Source organism: Brachyistius frenatus, unplaced genomic scaffold, assembly GCF_029030835.1.
Source record: "Brachyistius frenatus isolate BFR_SWC_R1_liver_20210118 unplaced genomic scaffold, ASM2903083v1 Contig_29, whole genome shotgun sequence".
In the NCBI taxonomy this organism is placed as follows: Eukaryota; Metazoa; Chordata; class Actinopteri; family Embiotocidae; genus Brachyistius; species Brachyistius frenatus.
This window is the reverse complement of record NW_027210628.1, coordinates 1130796-1156081: the sequence shown is the minus strand read 5'-3', so window position 1 is coordinate 1156081 and position 25286 is coordinate 1130796. Positions and strand designations below refer to the sequence as shown.

Below are 25286 nucleotides of genomic sequence, written 5' to 3'. Positions count from 1 at the left end.
GAACTTTAAGCCTGTTCTATGCCTTAGAGATGTTGTTAATAATAGGCCTATTTATAACAGTTAAGAGCCAAGTGGAAGAAATGCTGTTTATCTAGATGACATATTTATTTTTGGGAGCAGAGATTTGCCTACTGACTGTCATATGTGTGTTTATTGTGCTCTTTTCTTCTGACATTGAGTAGCTTATTGTATCAGGGGACATTTTTTATGAATCAGCGTGGTTTATGTATATTTTTGAATTGTAGACAAATGTCTGATAAATTCCTTAAAGACCCATCAAATATATGTAAAATATATTCCCTTTACCTTGTGTTATATAATTGTAAATGTGCCAATTAAATACTCATTAAACTGTCTTTTATGTAGAGTTGACTCTATCTCACATTTTAAGCATTGATAAACACTTTGGTGTCTGGATCCACGTTTATAGTCTCTTGAAATATGTACAAATCTCTATAAAATGTTCAGATCACTAGGGTTTTTTTCTATTGTGAGGTTTTGGCTGAATGAGTCCGGTTACATGACAATGTGTGTTAATTTCACAATACCTGTTTGAAGTCTGCAGAGCTGCTATATTTTTTTCTTAAAGGACATCCAAACATTTCTTCTCAGTAGCTTTAGATTTTTAGTAATTACATACATGTACATGGCGTCATTTTTTTTGTTTTTGTTATAGTTTATAGTAAATATAATTGAACTTAAACCTATCGATGCATCGAATACTTGATTTCCCCACATGCATTTAAATGCTCGACAAGTTTAAGCTTTTTCTACATGAATCCCCCCCCACCCCCGGGACTCTGGTGATCAGACAGACCAACATTGGCCCCGGTTAGTGTTGGTGCCGGAGAGGTGGAGGATCCCGCTGACAGGATCGACGTGAACCCCCCGCCTTGTGCAACACATCCTCTACTCTGCGGTAAAGATGGCGGCGTCAGAGGGGGCGCGCAGCGGCCGGACAACGGCGAAACCTTTCTGAGGAGCTCCTATTTGACCCAATCTAGCAAGTCCGGTAGCGTTTATTACTGCTGGGAGACCATCTGGATCACAGGAGCAGAGACGATCGCTGTCACACCCCGGGGGTTTATTGTTAAAGGCAGGGGGGGGGGGGGGCGTGGGGTGTGGAGGGGTTTCACTGATAGCCGCTAAACCTCAGCTAACAAGGCTATCCGGGCGAGCTAACACGGGCTAGTTAACGTTAGCTCGGTGAAGAACAGCGGGGAGGGGGGTGGAGGAGGTGGTGGTGGAGGAGGAGGAGGGTGGAGGGTGGAGGAAGAGGATTCGGGCCAGGCCAGCTCCAGCTCGGGGGAATGTGAACCAGAGGTGCGCAGGGGGGTTTGCTCGCTTCGTCCCAAACGTCCTCGCACCAAACTACCGGGATGGGACAGCAGGTAGGCCGCGTGGGTGACGGTTCATCGACCGGACTCCAGCCGCCGCAGCCTCACGCACCCCAACCGCACCAAGCGAAGGGGAACCGGGGCAGCGGCGCCGGGAGGAGACCCCGGGAACCCGGCTGCAGCACCGGGACACCGCCGGGCAGGGCAGCTGCGGTCAACGTGCCCGATCCGGCGATCAATATATTCACGCAGCATTCAGGTAAAGACAGATCCGCGTTCACAGGTGAAGGACTCCGCTCGGACTTTGATATTTTAGCGTTTGCTAGCCGAGTCCGTGCTATCTGACAACGACGTGTTAGCGGAAATAGCCATGCCAAGCAACATTAGCTTTCCATGCCTCATCCATTTTACGGTGTGTTAATTTAGTCCATTGTCTTGTGTGTGTGTGCAGACAGAAAGCTTGATTTATTCTGATAAGTTAAATTATTGCCCAGACTTTGAACCCAGTACACCAGGATGTGGTAGCATATGTGCTGCATGTGACCCGGTGATCCCAAGAGGAGGCACAGTGTTTTCCAAAGAGTCTGCTGAAGGATCACAACTGGAGGTTAGCTGGTTAAGTTCTCCTCTAAGGCCCCTGTCTGTGATAACCTGCTTTAGTAAGTCTGATTTTTGCCTCCCGAGGTTGACGAGCAACTCCGCTCCATTAACTCACTACAGCAGCCACCAAAGGGCTCACGTAACAATACCTGGTAGTTTCTACATGCTGACTTACATCCTCTGTCTGATCACATCTACTGTTAAAACACACTCGGCAAGCTGACTGCACAGTTTGATCCCACAGGAAATCTATGTGAATTATTTAAGTCACCTTCTGCCATTAAATGACTACACCTAGGCTGATATCGAAGCTTAAAGCTCCTCCTATGAGATTATTACTTTATTATGTTCGTGTCTGTCCTTTAGCACTGAAGATAACACCAACGCAGGCAGGGGTGGTGTCAAGTCCCCCTTTTTGAACACTGTAGCTCCCATCACCCATGTTTCTGCCTCACAGCAATTATCATGCATTCGGATGGACATCTACATGCATATCTACAGTGTCTCTCCTCTTTGAGCCATTGAGAGATGTCTCCTTCATCCCAGCCTTCTTCCCTTAGGCTGGTTGCTTAGTGGCTGATCAGGACTGAAAGTAGTGGAGATGACAGAATACCCAGAAGCTGGTGTGTATATTTCCATTATAATGCATTTTAGTCATATAGAGCTTTGCTTAATAATGACCTGCAAATCCACTGTGTGAGCCTTAGTTCATCCCCACGTCTTGATTGTAGACTCTGAGTGTAAACTTGGTGGTATGTTGGATGTCTTGTCGACCTGCTGTTGGCTTGGTTTCTCACTCATACGTGTTCTTCGATGAATACTTAGTTCACATGTGCTGCATAAATGTAAAACTACTGGCATAACTTGCCCAGTTTCCACTGATGTCCCAGACCCAACTCCCTCCCCGCCACTGCAGTGAGCGAGGACACACAGAAGGTGCAACCTTTTGGGAATGGAAACCATTTTCAATTCCTGGCTCCCACATCTCAAAAGTAACAGTCCTCCGCCTGAAGTACATACTCAGACAGAAAGACCGACCCACTAAGTGCAACACTGCTCACTGACGGCACTGTTCTGCTCTCTCCGATGCCGGGGCAGGAGTAGCCTTTTTATAGCATCCAGGATGCAGTCACACAGTCACTCTGCAGAGAGACTGCTACTCTTCAAAGCACACCTATAATAGAACAAAGACTTGGGGAAGCTTGAGACTATGCTCTCAGTCTTCCACTCGGTATCAAACTGCCTTTTTTTGATAGTCTGTTTGTGCAATAACAATGCAGCATTTTCTTGTTCATCTATGTGGGTGAAAGTTGGAATTGATCTTTGATCAGAAGCTGTTTCGATTGTCAGGAAGTCAATTTTCTTTAGGACTGAATATTTTTTTGATTACATGTCATTACATAATTTTTCTATAAGACTACTTTGTGAAGTTTGGCATTTGTCATTAAATCACAAATATTCACAAGTTACATGCTGAAAACGATGTGTTGCAGTTGCTACTGTTGTTGGGCCAAAAGTCACAAAACAAGTATGTTGTGTGTAGTGTTATGTAAAATAACATCATTTTTGAGGAACAGCCTTTTTCAGTTTACACTCTTGTATGCACAGTAATTTATAGGATAAGTAAATAAATATAGTTAACAGATTTCCTACCCTGCAATATTCTTGATTGAACTGATGAGATGGCTAGATTTGATTTCCATGACTTTGACGGTGGTTTCATATTACTACATCTCATCAAGTAAAAATTAGGATAACATAATTAAGGTAAGATCATCTTTTTTTGTTCTCATTTGGAGGACTTAAAGTGACACAGCGGCAAAATTTGTACAATAACATGCATTATGTAGTTGTGAGATAACAAGTGGAAAAAACTGTTGCTTTTTGACCTCAGATCTGATTTAATGTTGCGTATTTATGGATCATTTTTGGAAACATTCCTACTGAAAGCTGTCTAGATCAACATGTCGAAGTGGTTGTATTAATCCAGCTTCATAACAGCTGTATAGCAGTCAAGCATAATCCTTAGGTTTAATGATGCCCTCTTAGGATGTAATTGAAAGGTGCCAGTCAATGAGGAATGCATGTTAGTCTGTTGAACTCACGCCTCTGTGTTGCTGCCTGTCTTTCCAGTATCACTGGGTATTATATGAACACTTGCTTCCACTTGAGTTTCTATCAATATACCTGAGACGCACTGAGTCACTTTAGGGCTACAAATGAGGCTGGAGGCCGCTGGTGTAAATTGGCTGTTGATAGGCCTGGCCAAGTGCACTTTGTTTTTCCTCCCTGTTCATGTCTCTCTCCTGTAGTATTGCATTTTTCAACATCTGTAAATTCCAGCGCTGGGCTGCCTTTGTTTTCCTTCACTTTAGACAGGGTGGATCAGCCCTGCTAAGGTTTAATCGGTCCCTCTCAGTTCATCTCTAATGTAGCATCCCTTTCCTCCCTTTCTGACAATATTTACCCCACCAGACAAACATGCCAGCTTTAAAAAAGACTGACCTAAACAAGGGCAGACTAAAGCTAAAGCGCCTCTGTGCTGAGTCAAAGGGAGCCAGCCAGACAGCCACCTCCAGGATGTATAGGTTGAACTGCTGTATTGGTGAATCAGTGGCTGCAACATATTGATGGTTCCAGCCCTTTAGCCTTGTCAGGAGTTCATAGATCTCCATCTCTGCAGTGGGTTCATTTGATACACACACTGCAGTGGACAAGATCCTTGGCTATCGAAGAGCAGTGACCCTGCTGAGAAACTCATTTAACTGTTGCAAGGTTGTACTGCAGTTTATCCCTTTTCCGTATTTGTCACAATCGCATCACCTTTCCAAAATAAAACCTGTATATTGAGTGTAAAAAGTCCTAGTGGGTCGGCTTGATCAGTGTATTGACAGTGGAAAGAAACGGCAACGATACTTCTGAAGGTGCTTTGTATCTAATCAACAAAGTGACAGGCTAATCTATTTTTATTCTAAACAGATCACAGAGAAATTGGGACAGATTAGCGGATTGGAATATGTTTTGGCAGTAGTGCCGCTGATGCACGTAGAGCCAGCTGTACCTAAAGTACGGCGCTGTTAAAACTGCCCAGAGGAGAAGAGAGATTCCTGGATCCAGGATTCAAGGACCTAAGCTGATTTGCATCACGGGTGAAATTAGATTAGAGACAAATCCACTTTTCTGTGTACTCTATGTGCTAAAACCCCAACAACCAGGATAAGCCTCCCAGCAGCCAGTGCAGTATCTGGGTAAAAGAAAAAAAAAAGTTTCAGAGGCTATGGGTAAGATTTTAATAGGCTTTAAAAGATAATATATTGGAGTAAAGATGATATGTTGATAAAAAGCCAGTCCTGATGACTGCCATTAGCCACTAGGAGGAGCCATGGCCACACCTCCTCTGGGTGATATTGCCTGGAAATTAGGGCAAAACTGATGAGTCTGACTGATTGTCTCATGGTGGGAATAAGTGTGACAAAATGGACGTGTTTGTAGAAGCACAGAATGTTTCTGCTCAGATGAATTTATGTCTGAATATTGCATGCGCCATTGTGCACTGGAATGGTTGTATGTTAAATGATTTATGTCTCTCCGTGCCTTCCTCCTTGTCCCAAGCCTGCCCAGTCCAACAACTAACTACCAAGCCTCTCTAAACGCCCCCACCCCCCACCCACCTACCCCGATTGAGCCTTTGCTATTAGCCCGTGCAGTTGACCAGCTCTGCCTGTCTCGAACTACAGCTTCTGCTGAACCCGTCTTTTACGATTGGCCTCAAACCCAAATCTTTCCAAGTAGAGTGAAATGCCCATTGATTTCCCAAGCGTTACGACAAATATTTCATAAACAGTTTCCACAAAGTACAGGCATTTCAGATATTCAAGTCATTTGCAAGTAATCATAGTTTATGAAACTGAAAAAATAATTAGTACACCTCCAGAGCTGCTTATTTTCTCCAAAGTTTTTGTGTTGTTGTAACTGCATGCTCCTGTACCTCAACTCTCAGTCGCAGCCTTAAGCCCCTGCATCTGCTACCAGTCAACGTTCTGTAGTTCCCAAAACCACAGTTCTAGTTTTTGTGCCTCGACTCTCTGCAGCTTCTATCATTAAAGGGTGAGGATTAATCAGAGCAGTGAGTGATTGGCTGTGCAGATGGTTAAGCCATCCCTTTCATCTGTCAGCCTCAGAACCACAAATGTTTTAAACTTTGGAGGATGGTCCGGCCAAATTGTTGTAGTTAAATCACAGATTTCACTCTTAAGCTGCTGTGATGTTGCAGGAAAAAACAACAACATTGAAATGGGGGTAAGAGAAAGGGGGGCGGTCTCAGTGCCAAGCCTGTTCAGCACTGATTCGCTTCCAGGATGAATCCTCTGTTGCTGGCATTATCACTGCTGCTTATCTTTGAGGTTGCAGGCTGGAGAATTGGCTGCAAATGCACACTTGCACACACTTATCTAATAGCACTGAGCATGTATGTGCACGTACACATCCGCATGCACCCGTTTTGTCTTTCCGTCATTGTCTGCCAAGTTGTAATGTGGTGCAGCTCTTACTGAGGATTATCCCGTTCATCCTACTCCTTCAGTGTAATCACCCAGCAGCTGACCAGTCAGTCAGAAACCCATAATCTAGGTGCCCTTTGGCACTGCTGTCTTCAAATATCCTGTGTGATTGTTCTGAGAGGAGGCAGCTTAAAGTTGTTGATTTGATGACTTTTAGTGATTTTCTCAGAAAATAAAGAAATGAGTACATTTTACAGTAAACCTAATTTGAATATGTGTAAAATGAGTAGGGAAACAATGCATGTGAGTATTGAGTTGGCATGGCTTATAAATTTAATGTGAATGGTCCACTGTCCTAGTTTTGCTGCCAGCTATCTGACTAAGCACACAATGGGAAGTAAAATCTTCTCTTTTGGCTCCAGTCGGTTCTTTTAAAGTGAGTCGCTGTAAAGCAGTTTAAACCCACACCCGAGCACATCTTAACCACACCACACAGAGATTAGCTGTTCAGACATCAAGATCAGTCTACAGGCTCTTCTGTAAACCCTCACAGCAAAGAGCGGAGAAAAGCAAGGAAGCGGTAATGAGGAAGGAGAGTGTTCGTTCAGGCTCCGGAGGGGTCTGTTGTGGTGAACACGCCTCTTTACCTGTCTGGTGTTGGCAAAGCAAACACACCATAACTGGACATATTACATCATTCACAGAAATTGCAGCATGTGATTGACAAGAACGGGCAGATCTACAGTGAGGGCAGTGCTCTGACATCTACCACAGTATAATATTTCCATTATGTGTACTTCTTGAAATAGAAATAATGCTAGCAGTCCAAAAGGATCTGTTTAGTTTTCAAAGATGTGCCTTACAAGGGATGGATGATATTTTTAATCACAGACGCCCTTTATTCTGCACCAAATGGATCGGAGATTCTGGATGGCTTCAGGTTAACCCTCGTGTTGTCCTTGGGTCAAAATGACCCGCAGCTGTGTTCAACCAAGTTCTATTTTATTTTCATATTTTTTGGGATCATTGGTGACAAGGAGGCTGTGAGGGTTTCTTTAAAGAATGATGACCAATGATCCCAAAAAATATAGAAATAAAATAGAACTTGGTTGAACACAGCTGCGGGTCATTTTGACCCAAAGACAACACGAGGGTTAACTCTCTATTTTGTTTGTATCACAATGTAATTAGTCTGGTATTAAAGTCTACACAAAATTTATGATAGCTGGACATAATAGTTTGTCTCAATTCATCATATGCCACCGATTGTCTCTGCTGTCACATAAAGTAGCACTTAGCTTTGTTGCCAGCACACCTAGAGGGAAGCACTTAGAGCCCATTATTAACCCATAACAAGCCCTGAGAGGGGCAGGGCAGGGCGAGCTGTGGGTGAGGGCTCCATTCTTCTCCATTCCTGGCTGATCCTCTGCCCCTCAGGCCCAGGCTGATGTTCGTCCACTCCCTAAGTGGTGTATTTCCATGTAGACGGCAGGCATGGAGGCTGAATAGAGAACATTCAAAGGCGTTCCCGGCTTTTTGTGTAACTATGTACTCAAAGAGGTTTGCAACACCGAGAGATATCTGAATCTGCTGGTGTGGACATGAATGAACTGTGGGCACAAGACAAGCGCATACATGTATGTGACTGTTAACTGCTTTAAATACGTTACTGATCACCTGAATGACTGCCTCGGAGTTTCTGCTAGCTGATATCAGTCTGTGTTTACACATCATAAATGTAAGGTTCTCAGAAACAAGGAAATGTCTGCCTGAGGCACTCCACACACACACACACACACACACACACACACACACACACACACACACACACACACACACACACACACACACACACACACACACACACACACACACACACACACACACACACATTTGTGATGTGGCATTAATGAGGCTATTGTCCTTTGTCTAGTCCTCATGAACAACAACTGACTCTTCTCTCCTTTCTGTTCATGGATTCTCTGTTGACTGCTTCTATAAATGTAGATGGATTGCTCATAAATAGTGTGAAACAAATTTACTTACACACTGTCCAACAAATCATTTCTTTGTAGTATTGATTAATCTGATACTGTAAATTCTATAAACATTTACAAAAATGTTGTAAATTGTGAAGCGTTACGGTGATTTTCAGTAGTTTGACACATACTGTATTAAAAACTGATCCGTATCAATTGTGTTTGATGCACATCTCTGCCCACATACATTGTTACATAATTTCTTGGTTGATTTCTGGGGCAGATACCAATATAGATATTGGGAGGTAAAAAATGTCATTGCTGTCCAACACCATATAAATGTGGTCATCAAACACTTCTGACAAAGATATACAATAGAGGCAGGATATATTACACAGTAACGTGACAAACTTTGTCATCAGTGGACCGAAACTGCACTTCACAGGGAATTGAATAGAACCATTTGTAAATTAACCAAAGTTTTCATATCAGACAACATGATATAATAGGCTAATATCTGCCTATAATTCGGCCAACCGGTAAATCACTGGCTCTAACCTCTGATAGGACTGTCTGTTCTGCACACGGGTCATGGATGCTTGTCCTGAAAGTTGTTTGTTGCTCTTTATAAAGTTTATTCTGTTTTGTCTCCTGACCAAGATTTTTTTGTGACATATTAAGTTAAAGGGAGTCTCGAACTGTAATTTAAATTGTAAGGCTGTCTGAGCTTCTCATAAAGTAATTTGGGGCTTTATTAATATACCTCATTCTTAAATTCAGTTTCTTCCCATGTTTCAAACTTCTGGCTCATATCTCCTCAAATCATCTTTGATGATCTCACAAACTTCAGGGGTGTCTATGAGACGGCTTGAACAAAAACAGCTCCTGTATCTCTGAGTAAGTCACAGGATCTGATCTGGCCTGTCCTATAGACATGTGTAATGTCTTGTGTATGCGGCTCTTATCCGCAGCATTGTCTCAGGTTTTTGTTCTGCCTTCCTGCAGCCAGCCAGCAGTTTATGTCCACACCACCATCACTATGTACTCCGCAGAGTTATTTCTGGATGTCATGCTGCTATGTTTTGTTCTCCAGCAGCTAAAAATACAACCTTACCTCGCTGGCTATGGGCTTCAGATACAATCAGTATGTTGTTTTTGATTAGGGTGCCCAGTGATGTTATTGTGTTGTATAATACCGTTGCACAAGGTGGCTGGATGGTGAAGTGAGAGCTTCATAGACAATTGGAGGCTCAAACGCTCAAACAGCTGCCAGGGAAATAATGTCACCTGTGTGTGTGTGTGTGTGTGTGTGTGTGTGTGTGTGTGTGTGTGTGTGTGTGTGTGTGTGTGTGTGTGTGTGTGTGTGTGTGTGTGTGTGTGTGTGTGTGTGTGTGTGTGTGAGTGTGTGTGTGAGAGAGAGAACGTGTGTGTGTGTGTGTGTGTGTGTGTGTGTGTGTGTGTGTGTGGTTCTTTTTTTTAAATTAAGTTCAAATTTGGCTTTATCATTTCAGCCTTGATGCATTAAATGAAACAAAAGCAAAGCGTTCCACACAGAAATACACAGCTCATCTCAAGCCTGTGATAAGCACAAGTCCAAGGATGTACCTTCTGCATTGACATGTCACACATTATATCTTATATAATAGCGCTTTTGTGGAGTACGTGTGTGTGTGTGTGTGTGTGTGTGTGTGTGTGTGTGTGTGTGTGTGTGTGTGTGTGTGTGTGTGTGTGTGTGTGTGTGTGTGTGTGTGTGTGTGTGTGTGTGTGTGTGTGTGTGTGTGTGAGAGAGAGAGAGAGAGAGAGTGTGTGTGCTGCGGGACCGGGGTCACCTCTGTCGCAGCTGTCTCGGGGTGCCGGCTCTGCGTGCCCCTCAGACTTGCAAACACACTCTCTGCTCCTCTCAGCACAAAGCCATAGTTTCTTCAGAACGCACATGTGCTGCTCTTCACAGTACGCACACACATACACACACACTGAGGCACCCAGACGGGCACACGACATACCCTATGCAGGCCAACTGCTTCCTCAATCACACATTTCAGGACATGAGGTTTGCGCTTGGCCGAGAGAAGCAGCATCTTACTGTTTGCCTGGTTTAAGAAGGCTTTAAAATATATGATCATGATCACGCTATGAAAACAATTTGATGTCATTAGGTGATTTGATATGAGCGTTGGAATACTTGGCTAATTAGTGATGGAGTTTCTTTGTCTGTGATGATGGGAATTGAGATCCCTCAAATGGAGACCTTTGGACAAATGTGTATGGCGTAATATCAACCATTTCATTAGAAACATTCCTGAGAAGAGGGATGTGATATGTAAGAGGAGCAGCTCTGACAGTTGGCTCGGCCCGGCTACAGCAGTTGCAGTCATGCACATTTACACACATTTATGCACACGCACACGCATAGAAGAAAAGTGTGGGTCAGTAGGACCCCCCGTCACCCCCCCTCCCCTTTCCCAGAGGAACAAGTCCAGCCATCTGCTGTTGGCTGCAGCGCTGGTCCAGCCGTCGCACACTCACACATACACACACGTCATGTTCAGCTCAACTTTCCTCCATGCCATACACTCTGCCCTCCCCCCGACCTCTGTATATACAGGCCCCACCTTCAACTGCACGTCTTTTTTTGCTCCCTCCTTCTGCCATCGCTTACAGTGCATTAAACCCCAGAGAACCTCAGTCATCAGTCTGTGCTCTCCAGATGGACCTTGGAAATCTTGACTGCCTTAGGCCACATCAAAGCTAGTTGGGAGTTTGCAGCAGGAGGCTGCTAGTCACTGCTGTAATGTCAGACGTTTAGGCGGTTTTATTCAAGGACAACGTGGGTAAAAAGTTTGCCTGGGGGGTCTTTGTCTCAGATTGCCTAGCGTACAACTTTTGTACTCCACTGTGAAGAGGATGGTTAAGAGGACTGGCCTTTGCTTTTTCCTGAGTGCTTTCACCAGGAGAATGTACTTTTTGGTCCACATAGACACAATCGGGCTTTAAAACAGCGGCACAGCAGACCAAGACAACTACAGTGTTTCTTTGGATGCTGGGACTGGTAACTGACCAGAGCAGAAGATGTACTGGGAGTTGTGGCTGAGCCAGGTCACAGCCACTGCTGCGCTGCAGTGCATGCTGGTCCAGAACAAAGGTGGGCAAATCTTGTGTGTAGATGTTGTGATGTAGTAGACAGAATAGACAATAAACATCTACATTGTTTGGAAAAAGAGAAAGAGATTTAGAGTTCTTCAATGTTATTTTATTGTGTGGGTCACACAGCTTGGAGAAAGTCTCTGCACTCATGCGGATGTCTGGCACGTGCCTGCCACATAGTGTGGACTAATAATGGGAAGTGCTTAATTTCTTGATGAATTTCTGCAAGCTTTGAGAGATTAGAGCAGTAACGGTTTGCTCATTTCCTTGAATTTGTCTGGACCAACCCAAACCTCTCTTAGGAAAAATGAAGTATTTAACCACATAAAGCCATGCCAGAAGCATCATTTCCACTGACCTACTGTGCTGTGTAAAACATAAATTAAACAGAATGTGATGATTTGAAAAACATGTAAACCCATATTTAAATGAAAATAGACCAAAGCCAACATATTAAATGTTGAAACTAAGAAATGTTATTTAGTTCATGAAAAATATTTGCTCATTTTGAATTTGATGCCAGCAACATGTTTCACAAAAGTTATGACAGAGCCGTGTTTACTACTGTGTTTCATCACCTCTTCTTTTAACAACACTGTATACGTCTGGGGGCTGAGGAGACCAGTTGCTGGAGTTTTGAAAGTGAAGTGTTTGCCCATTCTTGTCTGATATAGGATTTTAGCTGCTCAACAGTTCGGGGTCTCCTTTGTCATATTTTTTTTTTTTTCACGATGCTTCAAATGTTTTTAATGAGTAACAGGTCTGGACTGCAGGCTGGCCAGTTTAGCTCCCATACTCTTCTACTACAGAGCCATGCTCTTGTAATATGTGCAGAATGCAGTCTGTTCCCTGATTTCCAGAAATAATTTTACATCTTAATTTGTCAGACCACAGGACAGTTTTCCACTTTGCCTCAGTCCATCTTAAATGAGCTCAAGCCCAGAGAAGGTGGCAGCGTTTCTAGATCCTGTTTATATATGGTTTCTTCTTTGCACGGTAGAGTTTTATCCAGCATCTGTGGATGCAGCGGTGATCTGTGTTCACAGACAATGATTTTCAGAAGTGTTACTGAGCCCATGCAATGATTTCCACTGCAGAATAGTGTGTGTTTTAATGCTGTGCTGCCTGAGGGCTCGAAGGTCACAGCCATCCAATATTGGTTTTCGGCCTTGTCCTGTGCATCCATAGATCTTTCCAGACTCTCTGAATCTTTTAATGAGATTATGTACTGTGGATGAGGAAATCTCCAAATTCTGTGATTTTATGTTGAGGAACATTGTTGTGAAATTGTTGCACTATTTGTCCACACAGTTTTTCACAGAGTGATGAACCCCTCTCCATCCTTACTGTTGAGAGACTCTGCCTCTCTGGAATTCTCTTTTTATACCCAATCATGTTGCTGACCTGTTGCTAGTTAACCTAATTAGTTGTAGGTGTTCCATTAGGTGTTTCTTTTAGCATTACACAACATTTCCAGTCTTTTGTTGCCCCTGTCCCAACTTTTTTGAAACATGTTGCTGGCATCAAATTTAAAATGAGCATTTATTTTTCATAAAAACAATAACATTTCTCAGTTTCAACATTTCAACGTTGTCTTTTTGTTGATTTTCAATAGCATTGTTTGGAAATCATCACATTCTGTTTTTATTAATATTTTACACAGCATCTCAACTTTTTTGGAAATGGGGTTGAACATGATGGCCCAAGTTGAGACAGTTTGGCAGAATTGTAAAGTCTGACCGTTCCAACAAACACAGTGGTGACTTACCCAGGTGGAAAAAACTATCATTCATCAGCTTGTTTCAGTGTTAAACATTTGTCTCGACGTGTAGGTGGGAGCTTGTAGTGAAGGCAGATGTTGACAAACAGAAGAAAACCATATTATCTGTGTTTATGGTCTTGACATCACTTTAGGGTTTGTATCGCTCTGTCTATAAACACCACTCACGAATCCAATCTAATACATGTATAAACTACAACCTGTCTGACACAGTCTTGACAAAAACGGAATATTTTTTGCGATGTAGGGTTGTTTTATTTGGGTTACATTTAATTGTGTCAACACCAAATCTGTCATTTTTTTCAGTCATAGAGTTATTAGATAGCACCTACTTAAAGGCATAAAATAGATGTGGTTTTGGGCCTTTATTAAGGACGTTGTTGCAGTGTAATAGCTTTTCTGTTTTCCTCGTACTGCAGTGCTTGTTCTTCATTCTGTGTCCCTCCATTTTAGTGCAATCCTCAGCAGCTGTCCAGACACGTAGCGACTTTGGCAGCAGCTGTTGAGTGTAGTACGCGTGTTCGCTACGCATGTACCAATCCATCACTATGCCTTTTTGGGTGTGTGTCATGTAGCATCCTGTGTGGCTCCTCCCTCTTTCTCTCCATATAAACACATAAAAAAAGCACTCCCACCTCAGATCTTACCTGCTAAGACTAGAAACAGCAGGCCCTTGTGTGTGTAGCCAGTGATAACAGTGCTATTCAGATAGTGGATTGAGTAAAGTGATGCCTTTGAGATGCCTGCAGCCAAGTAGCAGTTTTGAGGATGAATGGGTGTCTCTGAGCGGCCATCAGCGCCACACAGGATTCAGGCATGGGACTCAGCCTGGACGGACAGGTAGACATTCAACGTTGTGGAGATTTAAGATTATGGACAAGTGTTAGCACTCAGAGGTCCTGCGGTCTTGGAATAAGAAAGCCTGTTGTGGTCAGGGGGATATTAGCCAACAACACTGCATTTCAGGGACCAGCCATGGCAGTGGGGCTATGCTTTATTTGCTCACCACTGACCTTTGAATGATATTGCTCTGTCATTGACATTTTTGTTCACTTGTCTCACAGTTTGTCTTCTCTTTTGCTGACTCTCCCTCAGAAGCTCTGACAGAGGCGGTGCGCTGGAGCTCCAAGGAGAACCTTCTGGGGGCGGCCGAGAGCGACCCCAACCTCTTCGTTGCACTTTATGACTTTGTCGCAAGTGGAGACAACACACTCAGCATCACCAAAGGTAATCAATGGCATGGGACTGTGATTTTTTTTTAAAAAGATACTGCTGACCACACATTTCTTTCAATGACTGTTATTTACCTATTAGCCGCCTCACAGCCACAGAAAAGATTTTTAAGTGCTGAAACAAGACTTGAAAAACTTGTCCTCGAGTGCATTCTTTCCATGCATCATCACTAAAGGTTGTTGCTTGGCTACATGATGTTACTTCACCTGAAATGCAGTATGTAATGGATTGTTGTCAACCACACCTTTCCTAAACAACGCTGCTAACATAGGTTGCAACAGAGCAACTTACTTGAAGAGTCATCGGTACGAGTCCTCCAGGCAAGGCCAGTGATTGGCAGATCAGCGACTTTAAGAGAAGCCTGTTTTATGAGTAAGTGTAGTAGAGAATGTTATCTGAAACCTGTGCAGACAGTATGACAGAAATACCAGTAATTTAAGTTAAGTAATATGTTGTCTTTATGACTATTTTTCTTATGTCTTACACCTCTGTCTTCCATCGTCCCGCAGCAGTTAACCAGTAAACCAGCTCTCTCCTTAGTAATGAGCTTAAAATATCCTTTTGATATTATTCTGAGACAGCCGCGCTCGTGTCCCCAACGGATCTAAAGCGTTAAACGTGGCAGCGTGTTAATTATCCATCGTTTTAAGACTTCCATGGCAGCTGCCTGGGATGGAAATGATGTTTAGACCCTGACTCATGGAGTGATTCCTGCCCACATGCAAGCACATGTGCACTCCCAGGCTCCACTGCACTTTTCCTATCTGTCCCGCTCTTTGCTCTGTCACATGGCAGCAGCCCCAGCATGCCTCTAATGCTGTGTTAATATGAAATTTGTTCTACTGTAATAATAACAGGTGGATAAGCAACAGCGGGCAGAGGCTGATCACCGGGGGGTGGGGGGACTGAGCAGGCCCGTGGTCTGGGGCTAATCATTGTCTCTTTTCAGTGCCAGGCCAAACTAGGCTAGGCCAGACCAGAGCCCTGCTTTCAAGCACATGTGGCTCCCAGTGTGAGGCGGCGAGGCAGTCAGTGTTTCCACTCCCACAAAACGTAGGGGCACAGACGGCAGACACAGAGGAGACCGGTGGATTGGAGGACTAGATGTGGAGAGGCATCTTTGTTTAATGAAGCTCTCTGATTGCTTGTACAATCAGTGTGTTTAGTTTTAAGAGCTAGAGCTGCAGCTCTGTTTAGTCCTTGCATATTGGTAGGCTATGGTTGTCTTACTAAGTATGACAGCACTTATTATAGCTGTTTAAGTTCAATATTTTCACCACTGCAGTGCACTGCTTAATGTTAGCAGTCTAATACACAATCCTCATAGTGGCTAATGTTCACAGTTTAGCGTATTATGCAACTCATAATAGCCTAAGGCTGTGTTAAAGAACAACTTAAGCTCTGTGTGAAAAACCCCATTCTCAATCATTTGAATAAGGCCAGTGTGTCACTGCAGCAGGGGTATCAACTCAGAGGGCCCAGGCAAAAATAACAAAAAACAGACAAAGTACAGTGTCATCTTGCAAAAAAGTTGCACCAGGCTCAGCAACTTTTTACTTTTGATGGAATCTGAACATCTTATTTTTACTGTTTACCTTGTGACGGAAGATTAAGTAGTTTGGATCAATGTTAACCATCCAGAGTTTAGAAATCCTGTGAGTGAATATTATAGTCTGTTGCACAGTATTTTGGCATCTGATAAGCTTTTCAAGACATTCATCTGTTGCTCAACTAGACCTCCTGGATCAAATTTCACAGTGCCACCGTCACACCACTGATGCAGCCCTTTGCTTTATTTCATTCCTGTGATGTTTTTGTTCTAAACGCCCCCTGAAGGGTGAGATGTGTCATCATCAGAGCTACTGGAAGACACGGATGAGTTATTCTTTGTCTGTAAAATTGTGCGTCTGAGTGGAAGCTGAGATAAAGATGAGCGCTGACAGGAGGAAAAGCCATGGTAGAAAATGGGTGGACTGAGATTCCTCCCCGCATTTTCTTTTCCTTCAATTCTCCATCCAACTGGCAGGACTGATCACCACTGCATTCAGTGTCTTGTTGTGCTGATGGCTCCCTCCCTCTTCAAGTCTCCAGCACATCAGCCTCTCTGCTCACTCATGTCTCCAGAACTGACGTCAGAGACAGACAGAGACAACAGACCAAGTCGCTACATGCCTGGTTTTGCCTAGCCCTCAATGACAGATACGCTGCTCAGTTCACCCAACCCCATCATTGTTCCACAGCTTTTGATGTAGTTTCACTGGAAAGCGAGTCGTGTCCGTGACACCTCCTCTTTATAAGTGACCTGTTATAGAGGTTTTACAGCAATGTGGTGACCGCTTGATGAAGTTTTGTTCTTAATTATGTTTTTATAAGGAAATTAAAAGGAAGTTGAATGTTTGGAAGTGTTGTAAGTTTTTATTCTCAGATATACATTTTTCTAACATCTTTTGAGGTTTACTCAAGTCCTGATTAGCCGTTTAGTCTCTTTATGCAGAACACCTGGCGGAAGGCTGTGACCACGTCTTTCTACGCACCGGGCGCTTCTGCACCATATAAACTAGTCTCACAACCCACCTGTCCTGTGTCCAGGTGAGAAGCTGCGAGTGCTGGGCTACAACCAGAATGGGGAGTGGAGTGAGGTGCGCTCTAAGAACGGCCAGGGTTGGGTGCCCTCCAACTACATCACACCAGTCAACAGTCTGGAGAAGCATAGCTGGTACCACGGGCCCGTTTCCCGCAGCGCTGCAGAGTACCTGCTCTCGTCCCTCATCAACGGCAGTTTCCTGGTCCGGGAGAGCGAGAGCAGCCCCGGACAGCTGTCCATATCTCTGCGCTATGAGGGCAGAGTGTACCACTACCGGATCAACACAGCCACTGATGGAAAGGTAGAGGCATGAAAAGTTTAGGATGAGTGGCAGTTTGGTGGTGTTTGGGTATTGAACCGGCTAATTAAAATGCAACACTGTAGACATACACCATATTTGGTACTGTTTGTTTTGTAGCTGTAGATGGTGTTCACAAGACTTCATAAACGCTGTCGCTATCTTTATAATCTTGTCTTTTCTTTGTCCGCCTCTGTCCCCCCCCCCCCACACACACACACACACACACACACACACACACACACACACAGGTGTATGTGACATCTGAAAGCCGCTTCGCCACACTGGCCGAGCTGGTCCACCACCACTCCACCGTAGCTGATGGCCTGGTCACCACACTGCACTACCCCGCACCCAAATGTAACAAGCCCACAGTGTACGGTGTGTCACCCATCCACGATAAGTGGGAGATGGAGCGCACAGACATCACCATGAAGCACAAGCTGGGAGGAGGCCAGTACGGGGAGGTGTACGTAGGAGTGTGGAAAAAGTACAACCTCACGGTGGCTGTCAAAACACTCAAGGTTAGAACGGCCTCTTTGTATATATATAATTTAATATTACAGTGATTTATTGTAGAAAGTTGAATTATAAAAAATAAAAATAAAAAAATCACTTTTTTTTTATGGATATTCTCTGAATGGCTTTGTACTGTACTGTAATGGTTATAGATCACCACCTGCAGGTGGATTTAGGCATTACATGTGATTTTATGTTGGTTTGTCATTTTATGACTTCGATATTTCAGCAGCATTGCCAGTTTTCCTTTTCAACATCCTTTAATATATTACCTGTTTTAATTCATTTATTTTACTATTTTATCTGCATTGGACACTGGCCCCTTTCACACTTTATAGTAGTGACTATTGTTTTTATTCTTATCTTAGAACTTTTGAACAAACTCTGGCAGAAGAATTTCCTTCAGGATTATCTTATTATCACCAAAGATGCTGCATGCTGCATTTTCCACCCGTTGTGTCTCACTCGCTGATAAAAGTCCTCTCTCTTTTTGTAATGTCTCATCTCTGTGATGACAGGAGGACACCATGGAAGTTGAAGAGTTTCTCAAAGAAGCAGCCGTTATGAAAGAGGTTAAACACCCAAACCTCGTTCAGCTACTTGGTCAGTACTTATGAACGGCTCTGATTTTACTTCATTGTTGACCATTTGTGTTCAATTTGTGTATAAGTTATAAGTCACTCTTTGATAATAGCTGTTGTCGTTTGTGTTCTAACTGCTGCCTCCCTCACAGGTGTGTGTACGTTGGAGCCTCCATTCTACATCGTGACCGAGTACATGCCACACGGCAACCTACTGGACTACTTGAGAGATTGTGACAAGGAGGAGGTGAATGCTGTGGTGCTGCTTTACATGGCCACGCAGATCTCCTCTGCCATGGAATACCTGGAGAAGAAGAACTTCATACACAGGTAAGGGGAGGAGTCTAGTGTGTCCCTGTGTGTACATGTACGCTCTCTATGCATTTTGTCTAATTTGTCATTTTCTCACGTATTTCCTTCTCTGTACCTCGCAGGGATCTCGCAGCAAGAAACTGCCTGGTCGGGGAAAATCACGTCGTGAAGGTCGCTGACTTTGGTCTGAGCCGGCTGATGACTGGTGACACCTACACTGCCCACGCTGGGGCTAAGTTCCCCATCAAATGGACAGCACCAGAGAGCCTTGCGTACAACACCTTCTCCATCAAGTCTGATGTCTGGGGTGAGCAGTACACTCTTACTCAGTCTTATTTCAGGTTCCTGAAAATTATTTCCAATGTGCACATGTTTGATATTCTAAATTCTTCTTTTCTACAGCGTTTGGGGTGTTGCTGTGGGAGATTGCCACCTATGGCATGTCTCCGTACCCAGGCATCGATTTGTCTCAGGTTTATGATCTCCTGGAGAAGGGCTATCGCATGGAGCAGCCTGAGGGATGCCCGCCCAAAGTTTATGAACTCATGAGGGCATGTGAGTACTAGCTAACTTACCAACTTATACTTTACCAAGCGATTGAAACACATATTGCACAGAGCAAAAATGATGAAATAATTCTATACACTCAAGACCTGTGAAAAATGTTAAGTTTGCAACTGGACTGCTTAATAAGCCATTTGAAGTTGTAAGTAATAGTCATCATACAGCATGTCTTTATGTTTGTCTTTCTACTAGGCTGGCAGTGGAGTCCATTAGATCGTCCTTCGTTTGCAGAGATCCACCAAGCCTTCGAAACGATGTTCCATGACTCCAGCATTTCTGAAGGTACAGTCACATGAAGCTTATTCTTACACATGTTGGTCTTTTGTGGAGCTTAAAACCTGCTTTCTTGGATCTTCTAAACTAGCTGCACTGGTTTGGCTGGATCTCATTCAGGATACTGATTTACAGATCTTGATTTTGAACTGCAGTACTTTTTTGGCACTGGCCAAATTAGTTCGGTTTTATCTAGCGTCAAACTCCTGGCATCCTTGTCATTCACAACCTAATTTTGACACCTACACTACATCCATTGAGTGGCCTGCCCACATAGATAAAATCACACGGTTTCAACTTATGTAGCTTAGGTCTTACATTAGAAGACCTTATTTCCCTCTGTTCAAACAAATGTTTGGCCACTCAGCTGTCTCAGTTGCTATGAAGTACCAGGCTGTGTGTGCAGCCTGCATGCTAGCTTCTAGTAAGCAAGGGAGGCATTTACAAAACATTGGTCAAGCAATAGTTTCCATGTGAGGCGTTAATGGCCCATTTGTTTAATGTAGTTAGAGAAAACAAGTTGGGTTACACTCTCCTCCTCTAAAAACTAATAACTGTATGAAAACTAAAGATTCATACCTTAATGTGTGATGTAATTTTTTTTTCCCTCAAAATATATTTTAAGAAATTGATATAAAAGCAAAAGCTCCAGTGAAATCAAGGTATCATTACCGACATCAAAACGAACGATACCTAGCTCTAGATTTATATTTACCTACTCTAGGGGGAGTAAGCTGCCTGTTCAGCTTTTTTGAGAGCATAGAAATGAAAAGTCTTCGAACCTAAGAAGCAGCAGAGATGGTGTCATTGGTGCAAGAAAGTATACAAGAATGGAATGTGCAAGAAATAAGTGTGAAACTAGGAGAGCAGTTCAATCTGCACAAATATTACAAGAGTTTCACAAACCATGTAATTTGGGTCAGCACTTTCTCATGTACATGTATGTAGGTTTAATGGGTCAGGAAATGTACAGACCACACATTCTGTTGGATTTCAGTAGTGGCTGCTTCCTCACTATTTTTTTTCTTTGCACGTTGCAGAGGTAGCAGAAGAGCTCTGTAAGACCGCCTCTTCTGGTCACTGTGGACCGCTGCACTCTTTCAGTCACGACATGCCCCTGTTGCCTTCCAAATCCCGCACACTCCACAAGCACACAGAAAACAAGGAAAACATCGAAGGCGGACTGGATGGGCGCACCGACCACGGCACGCACAGTCACTCAGGTACAGCCCACCTCACTACCAACCAGTCGGCTGCTCCACTTTATGATTCTGCAGGTATGCCAGAGGACAGCGTTTCTCAGAGTCAACTGCAGCGCCGCCGAGCTCGCCGTCTGAGAAGAAGAGGCGTCATTTTCCTGACCAACTTATCACCTGTACCACCGTCTGTCAGTCGTTCAGCCAGTGCTTTCTCAAGGCATTTCTTGCAAAAACAGCTTGCAAAAATCTACGCAAACATCAGCCAACAATTCCAATGATGCTTCATCCCTTAAGAATTTAATTTAAAAGGGTTCAACCTTTTTTTTTTTTTTTTTTTTTTTTTTTTTTTTAACCATCCATGAACCTTCAGTGCTCGTGTATGTCACCCAACACCTGTTTAAAGTAACACAAAACTATAATAGAGCCAGAAAATATAAACACAGACACAAAATAAAGATGTTTTCCACAAAAGTGAGAAGGATCAAATAAAAAGGTTTATAGATATACTGAAGATCGTGCCATCCTTCACCATCCTCATGTGGCACTGGGAAATAATTCACAGAAAAAAAGGTTGTTACATTCATTCTAATAGTGCCTTGTTCGCCATTATTCCCAAAGAACATATTAGATTGCAGTTTATGACTGAGTCAAGATTTGTCGCTCCAGGCGACCTCTCGACTCCTCTGAATATCATTTATCCTGCCTTAGCCCTGCTTAACAGTTCAGCCAATTCCCTATACAGCATATTAAAAAAAAAAAAAAAAAAAAACATTTTAACAATATTAAATGTGTTGCTTTACCTATTTATGATAACACATATCTGTAATCTCTGCCTCAGTGGTCTACATGTTCAACTAACCCATTGTTCCTCGACTATGGCACACAAATACACTACAAGAAGTGTCTGTTATCTGTATCGATATAAACAAGATTTTGCTCATGTTCTGTCTTGTCCTATTTGTTGCATTTATATTATTCTCATACCCCAATTACTACTTCCTGTTTGCTAACTTTAATGTTAAATGTGTATGATATTGTAATAAGTTATTATTTGTTTTATGTCAAATAACCTTTTATTTCCTGTTTATGTGTTTACCTGATCTGTAAAGTAGACTGTCTGCCCTTTGTTTGTCTTTTTCTTTTATTGTTTGCACCTCTTCTGTCACTGTGACAATTTTGTTCAGATTTTTATGCTTTGGTCCAGAAAAGTAAATGACATAAATATTCACCAATAAAGAAAACATGTGAACATGGAAAAATACTCACAAAGTCCGAAAGCACAAGACCACACCATGTAAAACACCTTGTTTCACTACTTGCTCTTATAAAATGAACATAAGGAAATAATGAAATGACAAAGATTGAATCATACTTCACATCTAATGGAAAAATATATCGTGTCACATTAAAAAGAAACGTATGCAAACATACATTTATTTTTAACTGCACACAATATTAGTGAGAGAGAACCATGTAAAGGATAATGGGAGTTTGTTAGTTTGCTTTTCTACTATATGTGTCCTTGTTTACTTCACATAGTGTTTGTAAATATAATGAATTAGTTTTGCCCCTCCATTATTCCCACTTCATTCATTAGCAAAATTGAGCACCTGTTCTGTATTAATTCAAAAGACAGCAGAAGTATGAAAAGCTGATCTCCCTCTTTGAACGTATGGATGCAGCTGCCTTCCAAGTAGCAGAAGTTTTATAGTTTCGGTTTGGCACGTGTTATTGACTGGTCCCTGAAGTGTATTCAGTATGACATCTTTTAGAAGAGCAGTTTGTAAATCATTGAATTGCTGTGTGCATGTGTGTGACTGGCATGGACCCAAAATTTCCATTCACCTCACAAAAATGCTTGTGTCTTTCTCATGAGTCCCAAAGGAAGAAAGAACAGCTTTTAGAGAGAGAGAGGGAGGGGGGAATAGTCCATCTTATTCCAAAAACCCACTGCTGTCTGCTTTATTGAGTGAGATTAATGGGTAGATGAGCATATTCAGAGACTGAATACTCTTCACCTGTTTTTGTAAGTTATTGAGAACAAAGATGTATGTGTTCCTGCCCAGGTTTGTTGTTTGATTATAATCCATTCCTCTCCTCTGTTTCCAGGCTGGGCTTCTACTTTGTTAGGAGTGGATGGGCGATCAGGCAGCTCCCCAGCTCTCCCCAGAAAGCAGCAGCCACGAGATAAATCTCCCAGCAGCCTTTTAGAGGATGCACAGGATATGGGCACATTTACCCGAGACCGCAAGACTGGCTTCTTTAGTTCCTTCATAAAGAAGAAATCTTCCTCTTCTTCCTCCTCTCCTTCTTCTCAACTCCAGCAGAACCTCCCAACGCCACCCAAGAGGAGCAGTTCCTTCCGGGAGATGGAGACACAGCCTCACAAGAAATATGAACCCACGGCGGATTTCAGCGCTCCTCCTCCCCTGCCCCAGTCGGACAGTTTAGGGGTTTTTTCTGCCTCTCCTTCCCACTCCCACGGGGAACCCACCCAGACACAGTCCCGCTGCTGTGGGGCTGCTTTTGGACAGAAACCCTCTGGTGGAGGCTTTGCCTCACAAGTGACAAGTGGCAGCAGTTGGAGTGGACTGGCTGGTTTTTTCACCCCCAGACTCATCAAAAAGACCCTAGGCTTACGGACAGGAAAGACAGCCTCGACAGAGGAGAGTGGAAGTATAGTCGGAGGGCCTAAACCCTTCCCTAGGTCTAATTCTACCTCCTCAATGTCAGCTGGACTGCCAGACCTGGAGCGCATGGCTCTGACTTTACCCAGGAACCGCAGTGCTAAGCCTCCTCTGGAGAGGACTGCCTCCACCACCTCTCAGCCAGAGAACGGGGCTGCCCGGCCCTCAGACACTCTGCTGAGGAGGATGGATGAGGGTACTGCACAGATCAGGGAAAGGCCCAAAGCCAAGCTATTACCCCGGGGGACTAGTGGTGGGGTGAGGGCGCCAGGGGTTGGGGGGGAGTTGGGGGAATCGGACAGTCTGTCCCGGGTCCGAGAGGGTAGAGAAGAGAGTGGAGGACTGGACAGGCAGCAGAGTTGGTCATCTCCATCTAAAACTTCTAGTTCCAGTGTGTCGTCACCTGCAGCAGGTGCACCAACTCACAACCACAAAGTCCCCGTCCTGATCTCCCCCACACTGAAGCATAGCCCAGCTGACGTGCACCTAGTTGGGCTAGACTCTCAGGGGAACCGCTTTAAACTGCTGTCTGAGCACCAAGCAGACCGGGACAGGCCACGACTTGTTAAACCCAAGTGTGCTCCTCCTCCTCCTCCCACGCTGCGCAGTCTGCAACACTCCTACAGTGGTGACGGAGAGGAGCAGGTGGGAGGAGCACCCGTGGAAGTAAACGGAGACACTTTAAAAGGTCACAGGTCAGGGCGAATGTCAGGAGGAGCGACAACGGGCAGACCATCAGTGCCACCACCACAAGTGCCTCCTGCATCTTCTTCCTCCTTCTCCTCCTCTTGCTCTGCCACCAACAACACCACCCCCACCAAAATGGCCAACGGAGCCACCATCCCCACCTCTGCGCACACAGCACCGTCGGCCGGTTCCAAGGTGGCACTGCGGCGGACCAGGCAGCAGGTGGAGCGGGTGCCCCTGGAGCGGGTCAGCCGCGAGGCCTTGCTGGAGTGCGCAGAGTGTCTGAGCAGCGCACTCCACGCCAGCTCCGAAAGCTCCTCCAGCAGCCAGGTGCTGGATGCTGGCCACCAGCTGCTAGACTACTGCTCAGGTTACGTGGACTGTATCCCTCAGATGAGGAACAAATTTGCCTTTCGAGAGGCAGTGGGGAAGCTGGAGCTCAGCCTGCAGGAGCTGAGGGCCTCGTCTTCAGGAGGTGGAGGGCTGAGCGGTGTGGGGTCCAACACTGTACTGGACAACCTGCACAGCTGTATTAAAGAGATTAGTGACGTAGTACAGAGGTAGCCACTGTGACACCACCGATCGTCACCTCTAACTACCCGACAGATATTCCGTTGTTTTTTTTGTTGTTTTTTTTAATGTTCCTGGTTTTATCAACAGCTTTGTGGGGGACAAAATGAGATGAATCTCAGGAGTACCTCGTACAAATCACTACAAAATGTACTCTTTTTATTGTTTACAAAAATCAGTTTCATAAAATGCCAGTGTGGACACTAACTTTGCTCTAAACTGTACATATTGAGAAATGGTTATACCAAACTAAATGTGGTTTCGCCGCACATCTCCATCTGGCCGTGATAAAGGCCTCTTTGTTAACTGAATGTCAAGTGGATCAACTGTGTGTAGCCAGCCCAGAGAGTAGGAAACGCTCACCCTGCTTATCTGTCAGTCTGTCACATACTGAGCAAGGACGGTGGTGGTTGTGCCCGGCCTTACTGAGAACACACACA

At 44.0% G+C, this 25286-nt stretch overlaps 1 protein-coding gene across 4 annotated transcripts; it reads left to right on the top strand.

Annotated features, from left to right (window-relative positions):
• The first annotated feature begins 1280 nt into the window (after positions 1 to 1280).
• abl2 (c-abl oncogene 2, non-receptor tyrosine kinase) lies at positions 1281 to 25286 on the top strand. 4 transcript variants are annotated; one of them, XM_069698997.1, is made up of 11 exons: positions 1281 to 1596; positions 14438 to 14566; positions 17162 to 17457; positions 17706 to 17978; positions 18492 to 18576; positions 18707 to 18884; positions 18989 to 19173; positions 19269 to 19421; positions 19623 to 19712; positions 20744 to 20926; positions 23012 to 25286. In XM_069698997.1, the coding sequence occupies exons 1-11, from the start codon at positions 1380 to 1382 to the stop codon at positions 24838 to 24840; spliced, it is 3618 nt and encodes a 1205-aa protein (XP_069555098.1). In that variant the 5' UTR covers positions 1281 to 1379; the 3' UTR covers positions 24841 to 25286. The 4 variants fall into 4 exon arrangements, with proteins under 4 accessions (XP_069555098.1, XP_069555097.1, XP_069555100.1 ...); XM_069698996.1 differs by having other exon boundaries at positions 14435 to 14566; XM_069698999.1 differs by lacking the exon at positions 1281 to 1596 and adding an exon at positions 13997 to 14179.

Bases quoted from the DNA above. Each gene is read 5' to 3' on its own strand.
- abl2 (XM_069698996.1), top strand. From the start codon at position 1,380: ATGGGACAGCAGGTAGGCCGCGTGGGTGACGGTTCATCGACCGGACTC. The intron at 19,174-19,268 runs GTGAGCAGTACA...TCTTTTCTACAG, and splicing joins CATCAAGTCTGATGTCTGGG to CGTTTGGGGTGTTGCTGTGG. The intron at 20,927-23,011 runs GTACAGCCCACC...CTCTGTTTCCAG, and splicing joins CGGCACGCACAGTCACTCAG to GCTGGGCTTCTACTTTGTTA.